The following is a 22,069-nucleotide window of genomic DNA, read 5'->3' on the forward strand; positions in this document are numbered from 1 at the left end:
ATATTCATACCCTTTTTCACAACAAAAAATCTCGCTTACCCAAGAGGTCTTGGAACATGTCCCCTGCTGTATATATTAAATGAGGATTACCGACGCCATGGATTGTGAGAGTTCAGGGCACCAGAGCTCTTGGTATAACAATAAAATCTGTTTCATTTCCCCATGAAAATGAACACGTTTTGGACTAAACACTTAACTTGCTTGTTCAAACAATGAACATTTGCGAAAATGAGAAATCTCAGAAGATAGATGAAAAAATGATTTAATACCATTGGAGGCTAAAGAAAAATTACAGGACAAAAAAATTTTAGTATATCAGTTGTGATTCAATATGTGGAGAAACTGCTGAAATGCTAACAGCAGCTACTGAGTAATGGCTTAAAAAGCGTGGCTTAGAAAAAAACTCAATGATACCAAAGAACGTATGTTTAATTGTGATGAAATAGGTATATTCAACACAAGAACCTGCAGAGGAAACTTTGTATTTTTTTTTCTTCTTTGTTTTGTTTTGTGAGCAACCAAGTTCTGCAACAATAAGGAAAAGAACAACAGGCATGATTTTTAAGCTAAGAAAATATGCCAGTTCAATGAGCTGTAAATTGAAAAGAGAAATTTCTTTAAACTTAAGACAGTTGCAGTGTATATCTTTCCAGTGGATAATTTAATTTTTCATGAACCATTGTTTTGTTTTTTCCTCAAAATTCAACTGCAAAAAATCAAACATGGTTAGATTCAAATGGTATTTTGGAAAATATTTTAGTCACTAGATTGTGGCTTTTGTAAAGAATGAAAAGTTTTTTTTTTTCTTCCAAGAAATTAGTTCTCAGCTGACTTCCCAAGATAAAAACGTACAATTCTAAATACGCTTGAAATGCAGAATATATCCAAATAGTTACTTCTCAATAAGATATTGGGTCACAAGTGCTGTACATGATGAACACCCTCTGATATAGAGATTGTGTTTAGTGAATGAAGACAATGAAGAGGAACATGAATCAGAAATGCCTGATGCAATCAGTGCTGTAAAAACTTTATTGTATTTCATAGAATTTTACACAGACGATAAAGATGAAATCTAAAAACCAATTTAAATATAGGAAATGTTGCTTTTGACAGTCCATTTACGTAAAAAGCTTAAAAAAATGATGTAGTTAAGTTTTCTTTCTTTTTAATTTGGTTTTCAAAGACGCTAAAGACTCTGAATCTGTCTCTAATGCATCTTGTTCATTCAATCTGTGCACTGCATTTTATTGGTTCATTGGTTATGTTGTTTATAACATTCTTTGGTAACTGCAAATTTCTAGTATTGAAATAAAATATGATGGCATATTATATAATATGCCATCATAACTGGTCTTAACTAAGTTTTAAAAATGTGCTTTATTAAAAAAAAACAAAAAAAAAAAAAGAATATTTATCAAAAACAAAGAAGTTTTGATCGAGCAAAATTGATAACCATAGGCCAGAGAGTGAAGGGTAACTTCCTAATTTTGTTTTCAAAAAATAATGTAATTTTTAAACTTTTCCCATGGTCAAAAAGTAGAACAGTTTATCAAAGTTATGTCAACTAAAAAAAAAAAAAAGTTTCTTGCAATTAGTTTTATGCCTAAGTTTTAAGTATCATGCAGACAAGTTAACAAGGTATTGTAAAATGCTCAAAAATAACAATTTTTCCATGGAGCTATTAAAAAGTATAAAAAAATTTTCGATATGGACATATTTGTTTATTATAGAACTTCACAACACAAATTTATGGAAATGAATTGGCAGCAACTGACAGTATATAATGCTGTTTTTATTCTTCATTAGCATGATACTTTTCAGATTTTTTAAATCCAAACAATTCAATTCTCAGCTAAAAAGGAGTCGTCAAAATAAAAAATTTTCACTCCTTCACAGCTCACAGAAGAATGCATTCAAAAACTGAAAGACCTTTCAGAAGAAAATGCTTGATTTGAATTGAACTATTCTAACCTTTTCGAAAATGCCACTTTCCTTGAGAACTATTTATTTTTTACAAAAATAAAAATGGGTTACATAAAGAAATAAGCAAATGACATTTTATTTAATGCAATTTATGAAACAAAGTTTTTATTTATTAATTTTTTTTTTGTAACAATCTATTTGAATTCTTGAATAACTTGATTAAGGAGAATTTAACATAACCTGTATACTGGAATGTTTTCTTAACTTCATTAATAGTAAATTTCTTAACACTAACATTAAATCATGAGAGGCAATGTATTAATTCACATTTTTCATTGTTTCAGTTGTTTTCAACTAGATCTTGGAAAGACTGCAATGAAGTTAAAATACTACTGTGCTGCACTTCAAAATCATATTATGGAAAAAAGTGGAACAGTTTGGCAGCTACATTCCCTTAATTCTACAAATGAATTTTAACATGTCATTTCATAAAAGTTAGCAAGAAAGCAAATGCTACATACCAGGTATGGATTGATTGTTTGAATTGGTTGTGTATTTAGTTATTTTTTGAACAATATTCATTATTGAATCATCATTCATTACATAATACAATAACAAAATACCTTTTAGTATCATCAACAAATTAGAGATTGTTCTACACTTTTAAAAAAGAGAGAAAAGATGTCAACTTATAAATTAATACCATGAATAACAAGCAAAACACAGCAAAAGAAAAAGACTGAGGTTTAATACTTCATGCAATATTTATACTTAATAATTTTTTTAGGCTCCAATTACTACTTTAAGCAGTTTCATAAATTGATTAATGAAGCATCTTTTACCAGTAAGATCAAAATATTTATAACTACTGATTTGAGAATTTTGGACAATGTTAACATCAAATTAATTTAGCGAAGGAAAACAGTTGGAATGAATTTAAAATTTGTTACTATAGTTGACTCTTGAAATCTCATTAAATCCCAGAAACTGAAAATAGACATTGAGTTTCATGGTCCATGGGAGGAGGAGATATGAACTCCTAAATATTTTTACCTCTTACTAGTACAAATACACTGGCAACGCTAAAGACAACGATAGAGTATTATTCTTTTCTTTTGTGAGAAACTTCAATCAATAGCAAGAAAAACTACAGCATTGCTCAAAGAATAGAATCAGATTTTCTGTCAAAAACTAAACAGTTTTAATTTCTCAAAAGAAATAAAGAATTGGAAGGGTAAAATGTTAATTTTCCAATGTCAAAAAGGCAACAATAAGCGAACATTGTCTTTGACATTAATAGCAATCTTCAACAACTGAATAGTTTGCCAACTGGCACCAGTGTTAAATTAAATGAAATTAACTCCACACTGTATGTTTGTATGCCAAAGGTATTCGTTATGTTAACAGAACATTGTAATAATTTACACAGAACAGCATTTCAGTTTGAAATAGAAGAGTCATGTCCTGGTAAGGGGGATGGTATGAGCAATTATCGATTTGGCCAAACTCCATGCCATCAGAAATAATTCTGAAGGTGGAACAGCGTAAATATTCTTTCTTTTAGTAATCCCTTACAGAGGATCAGTAAAAAATTAATACATATTAAGCAATGAAAATCACATGCCACATTAAAAGCTAAACAAGCGGAAAATTTCAAAAACAAATTGGCTAGTTTTTGTCTTGAATAGAGAGAACAATTCGTTTCTTTTATTTGTATGAGATGTCTTTCTGAAAGAAGCATCATATAATTTCAAGAGTCAGTTGTAAATGCAGTTTCAGTTTTCATCAATCTGAAAGGAATTTACTTTTCAAAAGAATATGAAATGGAATTTTTTACAGTGATATGCATTATGAGCGAAAAAGTTTTTTCAACGTACAGCAATAAACTGTTTACATATAGAATAATTATGATGCTTCAACACAAGTTAGGAAACTGCTGCTTTCATTTCATTAGGAAATAATGATATGCAAGAAAAGCTAAAGTATGGAATTTGAAAATGCTTTAAAGACAATTTAAAAGAAGAATTTTGTGGTTCACTACAAAATAAGGCTGCTCGAAATGAAGCAGTAAGCCATGCAGAACAATTCAGCCTCTACAATAATGAAATGTTCATCAATGTAAAAATGAACTAAGAAGAAAGCATACTTGAACTGAGCTAAAGTAGATTTTAGAAATGCAAGTATTGACAAGCTTATATTAAGTTGAAAATTATCATAGAACACTTGATTTAGGGTTTTACAGATCAAAATTGTCTGTAAACTTAAATTTTCTAAATAATTCCAATTCCTGAATAGAATGATTCAAAACAGCTGAAAAAAATACTGCTGCTTGATTAGCTCTGAAGTAATCTTAAAAACATATATTTAAAAAAAAAATCAAATTCCACATTTTAACTTAACTGCACATAAATATACAACATGATATGATGATGATCTTATTTCATGAAGAAAGCAGTGACTTTCAGTTATTAAAGAATAGGCCTTTAAAAATTGATCAATAAAATCTCACATCAAAGGAAAAAGCATAGAAGTAACTGAATAGTTCATTTAGAAATTATACACATTATTCATAAGTCCTTAGTATTTAGTTCACTAACACGAAACTCACTGCTTTACAGTTTAAATTCACAAGGTTTTGAAAATAACAAAAATTCAATCACTTTTTATATTCCATGCAAAATAAAAATAAATAAATGAAAATGAGAATAGAAAAGTTTAGAGCCTCTAAGTAAAATTATTAAAATTCAAGTTACTACTGAAAAGTTTTACTGGAGAAACTTAACGAAAAATAATGAGTGCAGTGAGGATATAAATAAAAGTATAAACGGTGCAACTCTTATGCAATTATTCTATTTTGTTAAAATTTAGCTACTTGTCAATATGAAGCATAAAGCACTAAGCAAATTAAATATAATTGTAACGTTAGCAGAAACCATGCAATATATGCTAAATTATTGAATGAAAATAATTCCATGAGTAATTTGAATTTGCAAGTTTTAGCACTTACTATATGTGCATTATTTTCTTTAACAAAAACTTAGAATATGAAACTGAAAAGTACTTGCTTTTAATAGATTAATTCAAATTCAATAAAATGAATGAGCAAGCACATTTTGTTTTTAAGCGCTTCAGCCATTTAATGTGAATCTTAATGACCATTTCTGGTTCATCAGAAGGAATGCTTAATCACATTAAAAGGGTTTTAAAAACCTAATATGGACGCTCTAAGGGTCCAGTTTCAATGTACTGAAAGATGCAAAGACTTATAAATTATTTTAAACAATTTATTTTCAGAAATAAACAAATCACTGAGCAAATACTCATTTTAAATTGCACATTCAAATCCTCTTTGCAGAAGTACATGCAACATATTTTACAAGACAGAATGGAGAAGACTGAAATATTACTGTAAAGTAATAGAAAAGAAAAGAATGAAGAAGCACAGAGAATCGAAAATGTTATGATGCAGTTTTAAATGCTGAAACGCATTTTTAAATATGTAAAAACAACAGGTAAAAAGGAACAACAAACATGCCACAATCAGTTTCAATAATGATTTGAAATTTAACAATAGTTAACAAGAGGTTAGACAGAAAAAAAAGGGAAAAAAGAATAAAGTTTGATGAAATTGAAAGCTTTGTGTAAGAATATATTTTATGTTAGAGCACAGTTTGAGCACAATTTTTAGAACAAACTATTTATAAGTTACATACAATGTTAGTTACACACAAAAGAAACCATGCAAAAAAAAAATCTACTACTAAAAATAACACTACATATATGCAATAACATCTTAAATCAACACAAAAAAGTAACAATTTAAAAACATGACATATATTAAACATTAACATAAGAAAACATTAGCATGTTAAAACAAAAAAAAAAAAAAAAAAAAGAGAGAGAAAATAAAGAAAAGGAAACTAAACAGGAAATAAAGGTTAAACAATAGAAAGGAGGATTAAAACTTAAATAAAATAATGAAGATGGAATTGAAAGGATTTAAGTCATAAAACCTGAGATAACTTAAGCTAATACTCCCATGAAAATGAGGTATAGAGTGCTGTATCCGTACCGTAGTATCTTGTCTTTTGACATATGAAGGTGAGTCTTTGTTTCCTTTTGTCTAATAGAGGAGGAGAGACCATAATTTCGATAAAGGTTTATATAACACGGATGCTACATCTTCTAGCACAGTGCAAACACTGTTCAAATAGCTATACCTTCCTTTCAAAGCTGCATCCATGCTATTTTGTATTAGTTGACCAATGGAGAATGAAAAATGTCTGCTGCCAAGTTATTAAACTAATCCACACTTGAAAATAATTTTGATCTCATGGCAATCATCAATCATAGTATTCTTATCCATCAAGATTTTTAAACATTAAAGTAAAGAAGACTGATACAAGATGGAGCCTACATCATAAGAAGCTCTAGAGATTAAATTACCGATTAAGAATAAGTATGATTGAAGTACAAGAACCTATATTTCCAAAACAATCCTGTTAATTTATTATGAGGATTTTTCTGAATGGAATACTACATCTGCAACATGAATGCAGACAGTTGAATGGAAGGATATTGCTATTATGCATTCATTACAAAGCAATATTACTAAAGTTATTTCAAGCAGCAAACTATATGCAGGTAACAGGAAAAAATTAATAATAATCAACCCATTCTTTGGACAGCTTATAAGCCAACTTAACAGGCTTTAACATTTCAGTTTAAATTTAAATACAAGAATAATATAAAAAGCTCTAATATTCTACTTAAAATCAAGCTGTTTTATAAGCTCTCCAAAATAACATTCAATGAATGTAAACATAAATTGTTAGCTTTCAAACCGCTAAGAAAATGTTAAAAAGATCTTACTCATGCACCTTTAGATAAAGAGATCGACAAACTTACTAATGCAACAATGTTAGTTGAGTTTTGACTAGTTATGGCGCAGATTAAAAGAAAATTTTAGGTACTTTAAGTGATTAAAATAAAAAGTACAAACAAATACAGGATTCAGAGAATTATTAAATATATAGAAGCTACAAAGGATGTATGAAATTTGGTGAAAAAGAAAAGGATTTTTTTTTTAATTTTTTCCATTAAATGATTTTTAAAAATTCTTAAAATTCTTATCCAGTTCAAAAAAAAAAAGAAAAAAGAAAACATTTCCCATTACTAAATATTTTAAAACTACATTTAACTGAAAAAAAAGTTGAACTATTTGAGGGATTAAATAACTCATGCAAGCATGCATGCTTTTTTAAGATTCTATGAACTATTTAAAATTGTAATTTTGATTTAAGTTCTGATTGTGACATGTTTCTACATTACACAACAGTAATTAAAAAAAAAAAAATTTTTTTTCTCCAAAAAAAAAAAAAAAAAAAAAGCCTATACATTTATAATGCAAAAATATAGTTACAGGTATCTGCAAAAGCTGAGGATCAACTGGTTGACGAAAGGGAAGAGATTCAGGATCTTGTTTATAAAGTTTTTCCAAAGTAGGCATCAGAGCTTGTCTTAACTCATCAGGTTTAAAAGCTAGGAAACAAAATATTCCTTAAAGCAACAAGTCAATATTAAGTAATTTTAATGAAAGAAGCAGGGCTGTAAGCAACCCTTTGAACTAATGTATAATATAAAATATATTGTCAAAAATTAATATTTGAATTATGTTATAAAATTCATTGCAAATTTTCAAAACTTAATTTGCAATAAATTCAAGTTAAAGCAAATTATCCTTCATTTTAGCTACTTATTTCCTGAGTATCTCCTTAAAACAATTTTGCACACTAAATAATTTTTATAGTCGTGTTCTCATGTGATACCTCATCTAGCCTTTTGTACTAAACTGATTAAGATACAGTTTCAACTGACCTTCCACCAAACCCACAGTGCAATTCAGAATAACAGCCCTCAAATGTAATGAGGAAAAGGACTAAGTGGTTCATCAAAGTGCAATTCCATCAAAACAGACTGAGGGCCCAACTAGCTTTAAAATAACATTAAATATTAAACCAAAAAAAGAGTTGTACATAATATGGTTACAAAACTTTTAGTTATTATAAATTTAAAAAAGATCACCATAACAGACTAACTACTATGTTAAACATCTTTTTTTTTTCCTTTAACAAAAGGCAAAAAAATTTTTTTTTTTACCGAAGCGCTCCGCCCAGAGTTCCTGAGATATATATTTTTTAAAAAAATTTGCATTAAAACAAGTGTTCTGCTCTATAGTTGGCTATTAAATTTCAAAATTGTTAGTTTCTAACTCATATTGTTACTTTGTAGCACTTAATTAAAAACTGTTACAAATAAAACATTAATGCTTTTAGTTGCATGTTTGTGAACTATTATACTTTAGGTTTATTATACGTTATATTATATGTTTTTATGTGAAGAGGCCTCAATTTTTCATAAATTCAGGGTGTTCCAAAAATAAATGATCCATTTTCATGATCAGCATGTTATATAAATGGAACCAATTAATGCACAGAACAAGGAACATATAAAAATAAGAATTTAATGAAGTTCAACCTGACAAACCCCGCGTGTCATAGCACGGATTTGTTAGATGTTTTCTGTATTTTCGCTGGTAAAGCTGACACACCTCTTCTCAGGTTTCACCATCCAGTTTCCAGATAACGATAGGCTATTCTTTCTTCTAAAGAGAGTATTTCTTCAAACACTTGTGAAAGAAATTGATATATTAGTTAGTGTTTTTATGGAACTGGACTGTTCTTTTTGGAACACCCTGTTGTTCAGACATAATTTCAGATGAAATTTTTTTGGAAATATAAGAGATTTGAAATGTGAAAAAAAAAAAAAAGTTAACTTATTTTAAGTAGTTTACTAGTTACTTGATCAGGCTGGTTGAAAACCTGCTTCTAAAAACATAGACAAGTTAAGACCACAACTAAAAAAATAATTACTTTTGAAGTATTTCAAATCTAAAATAATCCTTTGCATATGTTAAAATCTAGTTTTGTTTTTATTTGGAAAATATATATATGTGACCAATCAAAAGTAGAAAACTAAATGACTAGAAAGGTAACATTGGCTATGTATGAGAACTTTTGTCTCTAACAGCTCGAAGGAATTTTGTAAATGACTCAGTGCATAGGAGACTCTTTTATGACCCCCAAAAAAATTTCAAGAAACAGTCAAGTGGTGAATTAATTTTAACTATCCAGTGGAACTATTAGGGAACAATCTCTTCATTACTATTAGGCTGACAGAGTCTGTATATTCTCTATTACTATATGGACCCTTAAAAACAAACAGAATAAAGACAAATGTTGAAATTTCTCAATTAAGATGAAAGATCGCTCTAAAAATATTTACATCGTATCAGGACACAGTTGCTAGAAGTCTGTTCGGATAAGCCCCTAGTCTCCATAAAAATTAGGGCAAACAAGTGCCAGCCAGGTTTTTTCAAACTATGGAGGATAGCATTGACCCCATACTCTTGACTGCCATCTGTCTCAGGTCTTCATGTAAAATGAACAAAACTTGGAAACCATATTAATATTGTAACATACTAAATACCTTGAGATTTTCCCAGTCTTGGCCAACCCAAACCCTACTATAATAAAAATGGACTCACTTTTTTTATTTGGTCTTAATTTAGGAGGTGGTTGAGAAGACTCACTAGATGAATCAGGCTTAGCTTCGGCATTTTCATTAATACTTGGCGTTGATAGTGGTGTTGACGGTTCTTCTTTTGGAATGACCGGTTCCTCTTTTATTGATTTCCCGCTAGGATATGTTCCCTCATCAACAGGTTCTTGTTTAATGTCCTTTGATTTTATCATAGGTTTCGATTCAGTTACTACTTCAGAACTCCCATCGCTACTTGCATTGGATGCTTTGGGTTCCTTATCAACTTCCATTTTTTCACTACAGCTACTTTCCCCAGCAGATTTTTGAGATGCAAATGCAAACACTTTACCCCCCGGCTCTGAAACTGAAGATATTGGTGGACTTGATCGAGCAGAATCAGACTGACTCCCAGATGTAATAGTTTCCTCCTGAGAAAGAGTTATTGGTTTGAAATCATCATTACTATCTTCAACATTAAGTACTGTGGGCTGTGATTGCAAAGAACTATGTGTTTGTAATTGCTGCAGTTGTGGTGGGGGCTGAATTTGATTTTGCTGAGATTGTGGAGTAGAAGGTGTTTGAGGACGAGTCCCAGGAACGGAAGCTGCTCTTGGAGGTTGTTGAACAGGTGTTTGTTGGGACTGAGGTTGTGGAGTAGACGACTGAGGAATATTTAATCCTGATTGAGAAGTTTGAGGTGAAAGACCAGACTGAGATTTTCCTATTAATTGATTGAGATGGGACTGTGAAGATTGCTGCTGTTGTGAAGGTGCTTGTAACTGATTTTGTTGTTGCTGATTTGGCTGCTGCTGTTGGCTAATTAGTTGTATCTAAAACATTGAAAAAATAATTATAAAATTAATGAGAACTCACAAGTATTTATATACACGATTACTAATTGACAATGCAGTGTATAAAAGTTACCTGAGTATTTAAATTTTGATTCACAATCAACTGCCCTTGATTTGTTTGATTAAGTATCCTGGTAGTTTGCTGATGCTGAGGAATCTAAAATGAAAAAAATAAAAAGTAATAATAAAAATTAGTGAATTAAAGTAAGAAAAAAAATTAATAAAATTTCAGTACACTTTCAAGAATAAATATAACACTACACAGTTATTCACAGAAAATAATCACAGGTAAAGAAACCAAAACGTATCAAGTTATATTCCCCCCTCTCTTTTATGAAGTGGATAAAAAGGAAATATTTTACACGTAATTCATTTTTATAATACATAAAAATTATAAGTCCTTTATGGGTTCAGTTGTACAAGGAAAATGTAACAAAGTAAAAATAGAGTGAAAATGGATAGAATTTAAAAATTTCCATTAGGATGAAGACACAATCCATTAAGTTTTCATTAGAGGGTACAGTCTAAGAATTCCATTAGAGAAATGACAGTTCATAAAAATCCTAAAAGAATAAAGATACAGTCCTAAAATGTCCCTTTTAGAATGAGGACACCATCTTTATGAGTTGGGTTCAGATAATGTGAGCCCATGTTCCATGAGGACTAGGAGAGTCCATAAGGTCCCTTCAAGATAAAGAGTTCCCAACAGTCTTTTCAAGTTGCATTAGCATAAGGACACCAACCATGTCTTCACTAGGGTGAAGACTAAATTCCCTCTTTGAATAACAACGAAGTCCATAAAATTCCTTCCACAATAAGAAAAGTCTCTATGGACCCCATTGAATAAGGATTTTTTTAATGCCTTCATCTAGATTAGGATAAGGACCAAAAAAAAAAAAAAAAAAAAACTAAGCAATTTGATTTTTATCAAAAAATTTCCTCTTTGACTAATGTGTAAAAGAGACTGAATTGATTCAAAAGATTTAAATTAAATTACAAGTGCAGACAAATATCAGTGTGATATATACATGAGTACAATGTGTACATAATTGATATAATTGATTTTCCTTTTTTTAAGTAGACCAATATTGAACTTAAGTGAAATTCAAAATGCAAGAATAGGAATTATATTACTAACTAATAAACATTTATAAACTTTACTATATACAAATCAATTAAAACTTTGTATTTTTGTCTGTATGAGATGGAAACATTTCTTTAAGACAATGAAGATGTAGGCATAAGTTAAACATGCAAAAAAAAAGATCAACTCTTAATGGGACGGTGGATCTTGATTTCGGCAAAAATCGACTAAAAAATCAAAATTTTGATTTTTGTGTTTTGTTGTACTTCAAACATTTCTCTTCCCAACTCAAAAAACCGCATATCGATTGAGCATTTTTCACCTAAGTTACGATTGCTCAAAGTTTGCACACAAAACTATTTTTCATGAGATACTTCTATCAAACTCGGTTGTTCAGATGCAAACAAAGCAGGAAAAGTTAAATTTTAATAATCTCTCCTATTATTTTAATTAAAATCAATACTATTAAAAATCTGTTCGCATTCGTCTGTCTGTACATCTGTAGATCCATCTTCTTGAGAACTGCTGCGAATCGAGAATCGAACAAGATACCAATCAATTCGAAATTTTCCAAAAAAAACAATAGGATCAATCTTGAAACTGTATGACTTTAATTAGCAGAGATTAACACTTTTTTTATCGTTAAAAGAACATGTTAAATTAAGATTGTTTGGATTTCTTTAAGTGAAACAGATTTGAACAAAAAAAAAAAAACTGTTTTTAAGGATTTTAACTAAAGCTTAGTTGGAATCTGATGACTTGGTACTAAATTAATGCTTATTGGTATTTATTAAGTCATGGTGCTTTAGTTTAAGCATTCATCCAAACAGTATGTGTCATTCTATGTAAAAAGCCGATTGTAATTGTACATAAATATTTCAGATATAGTCTCAGATGTAATTCAGTTTAACGTGAGCACAGATTATAGTTGATAATGCATATATTTTCATCTTTTGTGCAAATTGAAAATACTCTATAACTTGTATCATTGATAACTATGATAAACGTTAATGAGATTTTTAACAAAAAATGCTCTACTGGTGTTTTGCAAACCTTGAATTACGCGTATTTATTTATTCCTTAACGCTTTAGAAACTGATGTCAGAGTAATACAATCACACTTTTCTAAAGCTTCAATGATGTTATCGATAACATCATTGAGGAAGTTAAAGAAATCAAAGGTTTCGAATCAGTTGACGCTGAAAATGTCGAAGAGTGGTTTAAAACCAAGGAATGTGAATCAGGATTTTAATGTCTAACTGACGAAAATATCATTTAACTTGTTACTGAATCAAACGCAAGTGATGATATCGAAAAAGAAGATGAAGAACATGAAGAAAATACAATTTCACATTCTACTGCTCTACAATCTGTGGAACATTTATTGGATTACATCAGAAGTTACTATTATGGAGAAATAAATGCAGTAAGAAAAATTTGTACAGACATACGCAACAATTTAAACAAACAAAGAAAAGAAAAATGTATTACCGCTTTTTTTTAAGCAAAATAAATTTTGAAGAAAAGTTCCTGGTTTTTATGAGTATATATATATGTAATACATATATATATATATATATATATATATATATATATATATATATATATATATATATATATATATATATTACTTAGTTTTTTCTAATTTCCCCTTAAATTGTTACCCTGCATATTCCTTAAATGATTTTTCGGATTATCCGTGCTACACCACCCGGTGATTGGCACGGATAATCGGGAGTATACTGTAAGTGTAAAATTATACTTTGATTGCATTTTACTCAAAACTAAATTTTCTCAATTTTCATACCTACAAAATGCTCTATGCGACACAATTTTCGCTCAAAGTACACGAAATTCAATATTTAGCCTCATGTTTTACCAAATAATAAAACTTGATATGCATTATAGAATCTAACTTCAGGAAGGTTTTAAAAAATTGACTAAAAATTACTAGCAAGAGAAATTTCGGGGAATTTTAATCGAAGTATTTTGAAAAAATTCTCAAAAATTTTATTTTTAAGGAATTTACTAATTAATACAAATTTTTCTTTGCAATGATTTATTATGTAATAAAATGAAAAATTTTAGCAAAAATGTAAAAATTTAAGTCATATAGAGCATTTTAAATTTTTCAAAAAATATTTATTTTTTTTTTAATTTTAAAATAAAAACGAAATGCACTGCACAAATATATGTTAAAAATTTGGCAATTATTTTCCTTCCACTAACACAAAACTAGTATTCAAATCAAAGTGAGCTCTAATTTAGATTTCAAAAATTCAAAGAGATTTTTATTTATTTATTTATTTATTTATTTTTTGATATTGAGAATCAACATATAAAAATCAGTTTAGAAATTATTGATTAATAATTTAGTTACGTGACAACTGCTTAAAAATGTTTCTTTAGATTAAAGGGACTATTTAAACTAAACAGTTGCATATCCCACATATAACTTTTGAAATAAACAATTGTGCATCACCAATTCTGATAAATTTCAACTTACTGTGATTTGTCTGGCTTTAAAAGCATCGGTAACTTGATGACCTTGTGGTAATTGCGAGTTGAACTGTGATACTGATATGTTACCAACACTGGAAGGAACGGAAGTGTCAACTGATGTATTAGCTAAAGTTGTAACAGGTCCAGGTATATTGTTAAAATGCTGTTGTGGCAAGTTCATTGGTGGCAGGGGACTTCTCCTAGCTTGAGGTGGCTGGTTGAATTGACTTTGGTTCATCGTCATATTGAGATTGGCATTTAAGGAGCTTGATAACTGTGAGCCAGGTGGGGAGAACATTTCTGCACCTCTTGGCGTAGCATTGGTGGGGACAGTTATATTAGGAGGAGGCATCCGCTGTTGATTTGTAGGAATGCTCAAACTTGGTAGATGAGACTGAGATATTGCACCAGTAACTGGTAGTTCTGTAAAAGAATCTTCGAATTAAATGATCAGTATATAATTTTTGAAAAGCTCTTAAAATCAATATGGATAATAAGATTAAAAACTTACTAGAGATTGCTGTACCAGAGTTGCTGTCAAGCATAGTTCCAACACCAGGCCCCCCTTGTTGTGTTTGCTGCATCTGCATTTCTTTCCTTTTTTGACGTTTTTCTTCTAATTCTTTCTGTATTTTATAAATTTTTTCGGCAAGCAACTGATAGTATTCATTCTAAAGGGAAAGGAAAAAATAGAATAATTCAATATGATTTAATGGGAAATAATAGACTATGCATGAACTTTCTGTATGGGTATAGACCACAAAATTGCAAGGCTTCACAGAATAAATTACTATTGATAATGATTCTTTTACCACCTGTGCTATTTAGTAGGACTCGACCGATGCATCGGCCTGGCCGATGCATCGGCGCCGATGGTTCAACAATTTTGCCATCGGCATCGGCGGCCGATGCTAACTTGCAGGAAACATCGGCCTAAAAAACATCGAAAAGCCGATGGAATTGGCCGATGTTTTTGAAAAAAAAAAGGACCTTTGTTGTTTTACATTTTAATACAAAGTAAAGGGAGTTATTGTTTTCAAACAAAATTGTTTACATAAATTTCAGTATGAATTTCTATTTTAGTCACCCCTCAAAGAGTTTTTAATACTGCATTCAGGTACCAAACAAGTTAATTATTGCGTTGTTTCTTGCGGCTGGATGTACGTATGTATCTCTCATAAGTCATAACTCAAAAATGGTAAGGTGTAGAAGGCTAAATTTTCGCATGTGGGATGTGCGCACGTTCCAGTTGTGCACTTCCCTTTTTGTTTTCGATCGGGCCTATCAACTGATTTTTTGTGGCTATTAATTACTTATTTCAATGCAAAACTAATATAGCGTCTCAGACTGACGATCATTTGGTGATAGATTGCAGAATTGGAGACTGTGGAAACAAATATAAGATGGCGAAACTGGTTTTTTGAGCAATCACATTGCCTGTTGTTCTCATTTGACTGTTTTGAATTCCTATGATTTTATTTTCCTCCCACCTCCCTTTGCAGCACCACCGTCGACTGGCCTCACGATGCTGCTCCTCTAACGAAAACCGTCTCCAGGTTGCGTCCATATCCTACACACACACGCATACACAAACACACCTACCCACATACACACACACACACACACCTATACACTCATACACACACATAAACACACGCCTACATACACACACACACTCCTAATTGCGAAGAAAAACATAATTTGAATTCCAAATGTCAAAATTCAAATTAATTTCATTTTGTTAACCGAATTTAAAAAGAAGGCGGTTATCAGTTCATACCGTATGTATGTTTTTTTTTTGTTTGTCCACTCATAGTGTCTCACCTAGTGAACCGATTTTGATGATTCTTTTTTTAATGGATAAGGGATGGCTCAACTTAGGTCCCATTACTTTGTTTGACCATATTTGTTCTTTAGAAAAAAGTTATGGGCAAAAAACACTAAATTTTATGCAATTTCCCTATCAAATGATTAAAATGATATTGTAGCGAAGTTCGCACTTTTCATCCGTGGATAACGGTGGCTCAGAGGTAGAATTCTCGCCTCCCACACGAGCGACCCGGGTTCAATTCCCGACTAGGACAAAGTGAATTTTACTAAAATTTCGTTTCTACTGTTTCCCGTATTTTCTCGAATATTCTATTAATTTCTGTATCTTTCCAAGTCTGGAAAGTTCCAGCACTTTTTCAAGTTGTATATAAGGAGATGTAACGTACATTCGTGGTTCTGAATAAAGATCTCGAGCATAAGCGGATTTACGGGGGTGCCAGGGGGTGCGCCGCACCCCCAAAATTTTTGGTTGCGTTTTGAAAAATTCACCCAGAAACGCAGAGGGGGGAAAATTTCACAGCCGCTATACTAGTAAATTTACTTGAAACAAATTCGGTGTATCATCTCACGTCGCTAGTGCGAGAAAAATATAGCTGTGCTCATATTAAGAATTGAAGTAATTTTATCCATTTGAAAAGAAAAAAAACGTAAAAGAAAGTCATGCAAATAAGGAAATTTTTCTTGTTGCATTGGTGCATTCATGGGGGAGGGGGCACAATACTGGTGACCCTCCTCACAAAATGCCGAGTTTATGTTTTTTAAAAAATCTTCTTTATTATTGAAGGGAAGAAAAGATCTCATTTTGGGAAAACGCAATTATTTTAAGAAGAAAAAAATAAATAATGTTGGGGGAAAACCTTAATTTTTTTTCAAAAATAAATTATTGACAATTTTTTCAACAGCTTCAGATTATTGGCGGCGAATTGTGTGTCACCTCCACCCCTCTCCTTACACCAATCCTCTTTCTTTCATATCCACCCTCCCTCTTTTTTTTTTTTCATTTTTTCTATTTCCTTTTCATTTTTTCTATTAGTCCTCAAAATTTTTCCTCTCCGAAGCCCTCTCTCCAGCCAAAGTTATTACAGAGTATCTAAAATTTCGTTTCTTGGACTCCACTTTTGCTAAATTTCCAAGATCCTCTAATCGCCTAAAAACTTCGAAAATCGTTTAAAATTGCGTTTTTGGAGATTCAGTTTTGAAAAACTGCATTGTCTCTAACGTTACCAAATATGGTCTGACACTCATGTGTTTAAGACTTTAATTTTGGAAAATATTCGGACAAGGGCCTCCGATCCCATTTCTCTAATATCATCAAAGATTGTTAACATTTTGGTTTTGAAAACTATTATTTCGTAATATTTAAGGGTGGAAAATCTTTTGGGACAGCAGCCTTTGAAATTCTCCTTATAATACGATGGAGTATTGCATAAGAACTTCATTTTTAGGACTTCAATTTGAAAATTTTCCAGGAGAGAGCTCCAGAACACCCCGTTTGGTAACAGTATCAAAAATTGTCCACCATAGCGTTTTTGGAACTTCAATTATGAAAAATTAGAGGTAGTGTGGGAGGGGGTACATATTTCTATATGTTTTTCCAAAAATCGATTGGGGAGAGTCCATATGTCTCATTCCTAACCCAAACTATAGATATGGACTATGATCACATTTATAAGACTTAAATTTTTAAAAATAGCCTTGGAGCCCCCCCCCCCCACACACACGTACTTTTCTTTCCACTAAAATATCACGAAGAACTGTAAAACTGCGTTTTAAAAACTACTACATATTGCAAATTTTTTCTGGGGCATGAATCCCCTTCCAAACCAGAAGCTTTATTTACCTTTTGCTTCTAACAACATCGACTTTCGTTTAAGACTTTTTCTGCAGTTTGAAATATTAAGAATTGCTGATCCCCTAATGTTACTAAGTATGGTTTACATCGCGTTTTTTAGACACAAAAGTGCGCCCCGCCCTAAAATACTTTTTGATTTTACCACTGCTTTGTTGTTCCGGGAATACTCCCCCCCCCAGGGCCGGATTACTAAATAGGCAATGTAGGCAGTTGCCTAGGGGCCCCGAGGTTCTCAGGGGCCCCGGAGAAATCTTAAAGTTGAAAATATGTAAGAAAAAAGTTCTTTTCGACAAAAAAAAAAGAAAAAAAGGAAAAAGTTTTTGAAAAAATGGGGCTCCCTTCCTTTTTTTCTCTTTATCTCATCTTTTACTGCTGTCAAACAGGAAATGTTTTATACATGTGGGATCTGGGGCATACACAACAGCTATGGGGCCCCTACCAAAAGGTTTTGTTATTCATTTTTCAAAGGTCATGGAGACCATGGCCTTTTGTTTCAGCTGCTAAAGGGCTAACAGTGGCAGATTTTCCATACTTCAATCGTCGCATATGGGGGGTCCCCCACAATATAAGGGCCTCAAGAAGGTATTAAAATTGAACATGAAAAAAGTATTTACGTTATACAAGTTAGGCCAAAAAAATGAGTAGATCCGTCATTGTGGCCCGACGGCATCCAGATCGTTAAGTGTTTGCTAACCATAAACTCCATAACTCAGTGGCGTAACTACGTAACGCAAGACACCGCACCACGGGGGGGGGGGGAGTCAGGAGGAGCCCCAAAACTGTTAAGCTTTGTTTTCATTTAATTTTGTAAAAATTTTCCAAAAATAAGCTGTAATATTTTTTCTGGGGCCCCTAAAGCCCAAAAACTTATTGACCCAGGGCCCCGATTATGATATTGGGGCCCTAGGTCAAGCACTTTTTCGGTGCCCTCTTGTAGTCAAACAATACAATTTTTTCCTTTTGCTAGAATAGTTTTAGCCAATTGGAGCCCCCAAATAGCAGAGGCTTTGGTACAGCCTAGTAGACCTATTCAGTAAACAAGCCCTAAGTAGAGAGAAGAGGGCCCACAGTCCAACTTCCATGTGCGAAAACCAAACCTTGGCTTGTCGATTTCCTAGGCCACCTACCATGGAGAGAAGAGAAAATCCCTGAAAGAAAAGGAAAAAGTCCTGGCCGTATCGGAGCCCGGAAAAAGGCAGCCAACAGAAGGTTTTCGGTGGATTTGGATTGGAGAAGGGGGGGGGGGGAGGGAACGGAGTTGAGATTTCTTTTCAATTTTATTAAATTTTTCCGTAAATCAAACTTAGTTTCAAATGCTTATATTGGTTCTGGAGACCCCTAGAGCCCCAGAACCTTGACCAAGGGCCCCCAATTAAGATATCGGGGTCCCAGGCCTAACAATTTTCGGGGCCCTCTTGTAGCTAAACATTAGTTTTTTTTTCCATTTGCTAAAACAGTTTTAGCCCATTATTTGGGGGCCTCAAATAGCACAGACCGCGGTCTAATTTTCCTATTCAGTGAACAGACCCTGAGTGGAGAGAAGGGGGGCCCACTGCCATACTTCCGTACGTGAAAACCAAACCTTGGATCGTTGCAAAAAGTATCATATTGCCCTTCCTAGACCACCTGATACGGGGAGAAGAGAAAATCCCAGAAAGAAAAGGAAAATTCGGAAAAGGGGTGAATGAGGACAAAGTTATTAGCAGTATGCCCCAGTTTCCTACTATCCTACTCGTTACACATTATTAAGAGAAATTTCACAAATAGCAGAGATTTATGCTCGTGGAAATTTGTCAAGGACCCGATTAAATGAGTGATAGGGGCAAAAACTTCGCAAATTTCATCAATTTATAGTGATTTTTAAAATTTCATGCATGGGGGGGGGCGAGAAGTTTTCAGCAACGCAATTTTTCTTGCGTCTCTGATAGTCATAATAAAATATAACCAATTCTTACAAATAAGTTTTTATTTTTAAAGCCTGGAACTGCTTCTGGGATTTTTTTTAAGAGGAATGTTTAGCTTGAATAAGTTACTGCTAAACCTCTATTGTTTATCAAAAACGTAGTTGAAGATTATGCACCTGTGACCAAGTAAACTTACTGAATCTCTTATACATGAAATATGATGTACATAGAAATTTTCAGTTACATATACATTTGATTTGCCACAAAACAATAATAGCCGCGAAAGACTATTAATTGTTTAATTTTTTATTTACCAGCATATTAGAAATTTTGTTAATTCTTATACAGTGAAAATCTCGCCGAACGTACAACCCTTAAGCATGAACACCCCTCATTACGGATATTTTTTTTTAATAACCCCCACCCCCATTTTCTATGGTTAAACTATTAAATCTCCTTTTATTCTAGTGTGGAGACTTACTTATCCTGACACGGACACAGCTTTTCTTGTAAAAATCTCTTTTTAAAATAATTTTAGCAAACCTCTCTGGTTTCCCTTTGAAAAGAAAAGAAAAAAACAAGGGAATCAGAAAATCCTTTGCTTCCACCACATTAAGCTGCAGGTTGGCTGTTCAACACAATGGTCCTGGGGACCCGAGCTCTGATTCCAAGAAATGCAGCTGTTAGCAATACTGCAGTATTATAAGGTCCTGACTGTTATTCGTGGGCATTTCTTGGAATAGTAGATATAAGTGAACAAGTCACTTTGCCGAAATTTTTGATCCCCCCAGAGTAAATAAACTGCCCTCCAATCCTGCCGCCTTTACAACTATGGTCTTGCCTTTACAATAGAGGTTGAATATGCGACTCTGGTGGTTGTAGTCTAAAAAAGCATGGGCGGTTTAATAAAGAGCTTGAACACATGTATTTGCGGAAACGCGCGTTGGTTAGGCACTTGCCGAAATTCGAAGCAATTTTTTTTTTTTTGTAAGAAACACTTCACGAGACAATATTCTCTGGTGCACTTATTATTTATACCCTTTTTCTATACGAGCTTATGGTTAGACGCCTGCAAACCATTTCTTTTATTTTTATCATTTCCGCACCTCTTTTTCCCAGAATGAAAGGTCGTGTTTTTAAGTAGAGAGGTTTCACTCTAACGAATTCCTGGTCCTCTTCAGTTTTTATATGTGCAAGGTAACCAAACTTTAAAGTGGAGTTCTTGTATAAAGCTAGTTTTTGAGTTGATATTTTGTACCAGTATTGAAGTGTTTATTTTTTTGCCTTAAAAAGGAAGCATCAAAGCACATTGAAATACTTTTCTAAGAAGTAAAAAGTTTCCTATGAGCAGACTTAGATAAAATGAAAAGCTTTCTGCGAACACAAATCCTAACTGGAAAATTTTCTGCAAATAATTATTTTGCCTAACTCACCCTTGAATAAAAAATTAAATTTATATTCAAATATGAAAAAGACAAAAATAAAAGTGCTTTAAATCATTAAATCATTTATTTTTTTTTTTTTACAATAACATATAGTTTGCTTATTTTTCACCAACTGAAGAAAACTGCCAAAACCATTATTTTTTTTTTACACATGTGCTTTAAAAGGCTTTTGGAGAAAGGCTTTAACAGAAATAAATTCTGAAATTTTCTTAAAAATTCCCTTTAAAAAAAATTTTTTTTTTTTTTTTAATCAACGGGTAGCAGTTTGAAAAAAATTTCTGCAGAGCCAAAAATTTTCTGCGAACTCCGTTCGCGCGTTCGTCTATATCATGTAAGACTGCCTATGAGAAAGGTAAGAAAACAATTATGTACTGATTAAAAATAATAATAATAATAAAAACAAGTAAGAATTCGTTTTTATATATCATTCATTTCTGCTGCAGGCATATTAATTTGTAACAAGATATTTTTTTACCAAAATTTTTGTACCTTTGAATTTGAAATTGTGAGCTTTACGTATTTTTTTGCACTGACCTCTGACTGCAATATTGCCATCATAAAAGAATAAAAGGGACACTATGGAAATATATGTTTTATGTGTACGTGTGTTTTTCATTTTTTAGTTTTTACTTATGTTCTGAAGAAGTAACTTAAAATTTAGTTAATAATGTAGTTAAGTAATTTTCATCTGTTTGGGAGGGAAACGGTCCTTCCCCCCCCCCAAATCCGCTACAGTTAGCAATAACGGTATAAATGCTTCAGAAATATTTTACTGAGTAATGCTCTGTATATCTTTTTTTCTAGCTCTAAAATGAAAAGTAAACATAAACACATTTTAGTTACTGTATTCATTGTTAATAAACATCATTGATAATACTTAAAATTGTAGACAGAACCTAAAACTTTAAACACAGACAGCTTTAAAATGAGGGGTAAGTTATGAAATTTGATAAAGGATTAAGGAAGATTTTGTGTGGTGACAGAAATACAGGCTAGAGAAATAATATATGAGATTGGGTATAAAATACATGTGTGAGGGGGCCCCAACACTTCTAATGCCCATGGGCCCCGAA

General features: G+C 32.0%; 1 protein-coding gene across 1 annotated transcript in view; it reads right to left on the bottom strand.

Moving 5' to 3' along the window:
• LOC129233154 (CREB-binding protein-like) overlaps positions 1-9,642 on the bottom strand; it is a 65,371-nt gene extending 55,729 nt beyond the window's left edge. The window contains exons 1-2 of the mRNA XM_054867223.1: positions 9,533-9,642; positions 7,349-7,467 (exon numbers count right to left, since the gene is read on the bottom strand). Of these exons, the coding sequence (XP_054723198.1) occupies positions 7,349-7,435 (87 nt within the window). The 5' untranslated portion in view covers positions 7,436-7,467; positions 9,533-9,642. The remainder of the gene's footprint in view (positions 1-7,348; positions 7,468-9,532) is intronic.
• Positions 9,643-22,069: the final 12,427 nt, after the last annotated feature.

Source organism: Uloborus diversus, unplaced genomic scaffold, assembly GCF_026930045.1.
Source record: "Uloborus diversus isolate 005 unplaced genomic scaffold, Udiv.v.3.1 scaffold_216, whole genome shotgun sequence".
Classification (NCBI taxonomy): Eukaryota; Metazoa; Arthropoda; class Arachnida; order Araneae; family Uloboridae; genus Uloborus; species Uloborus diversus.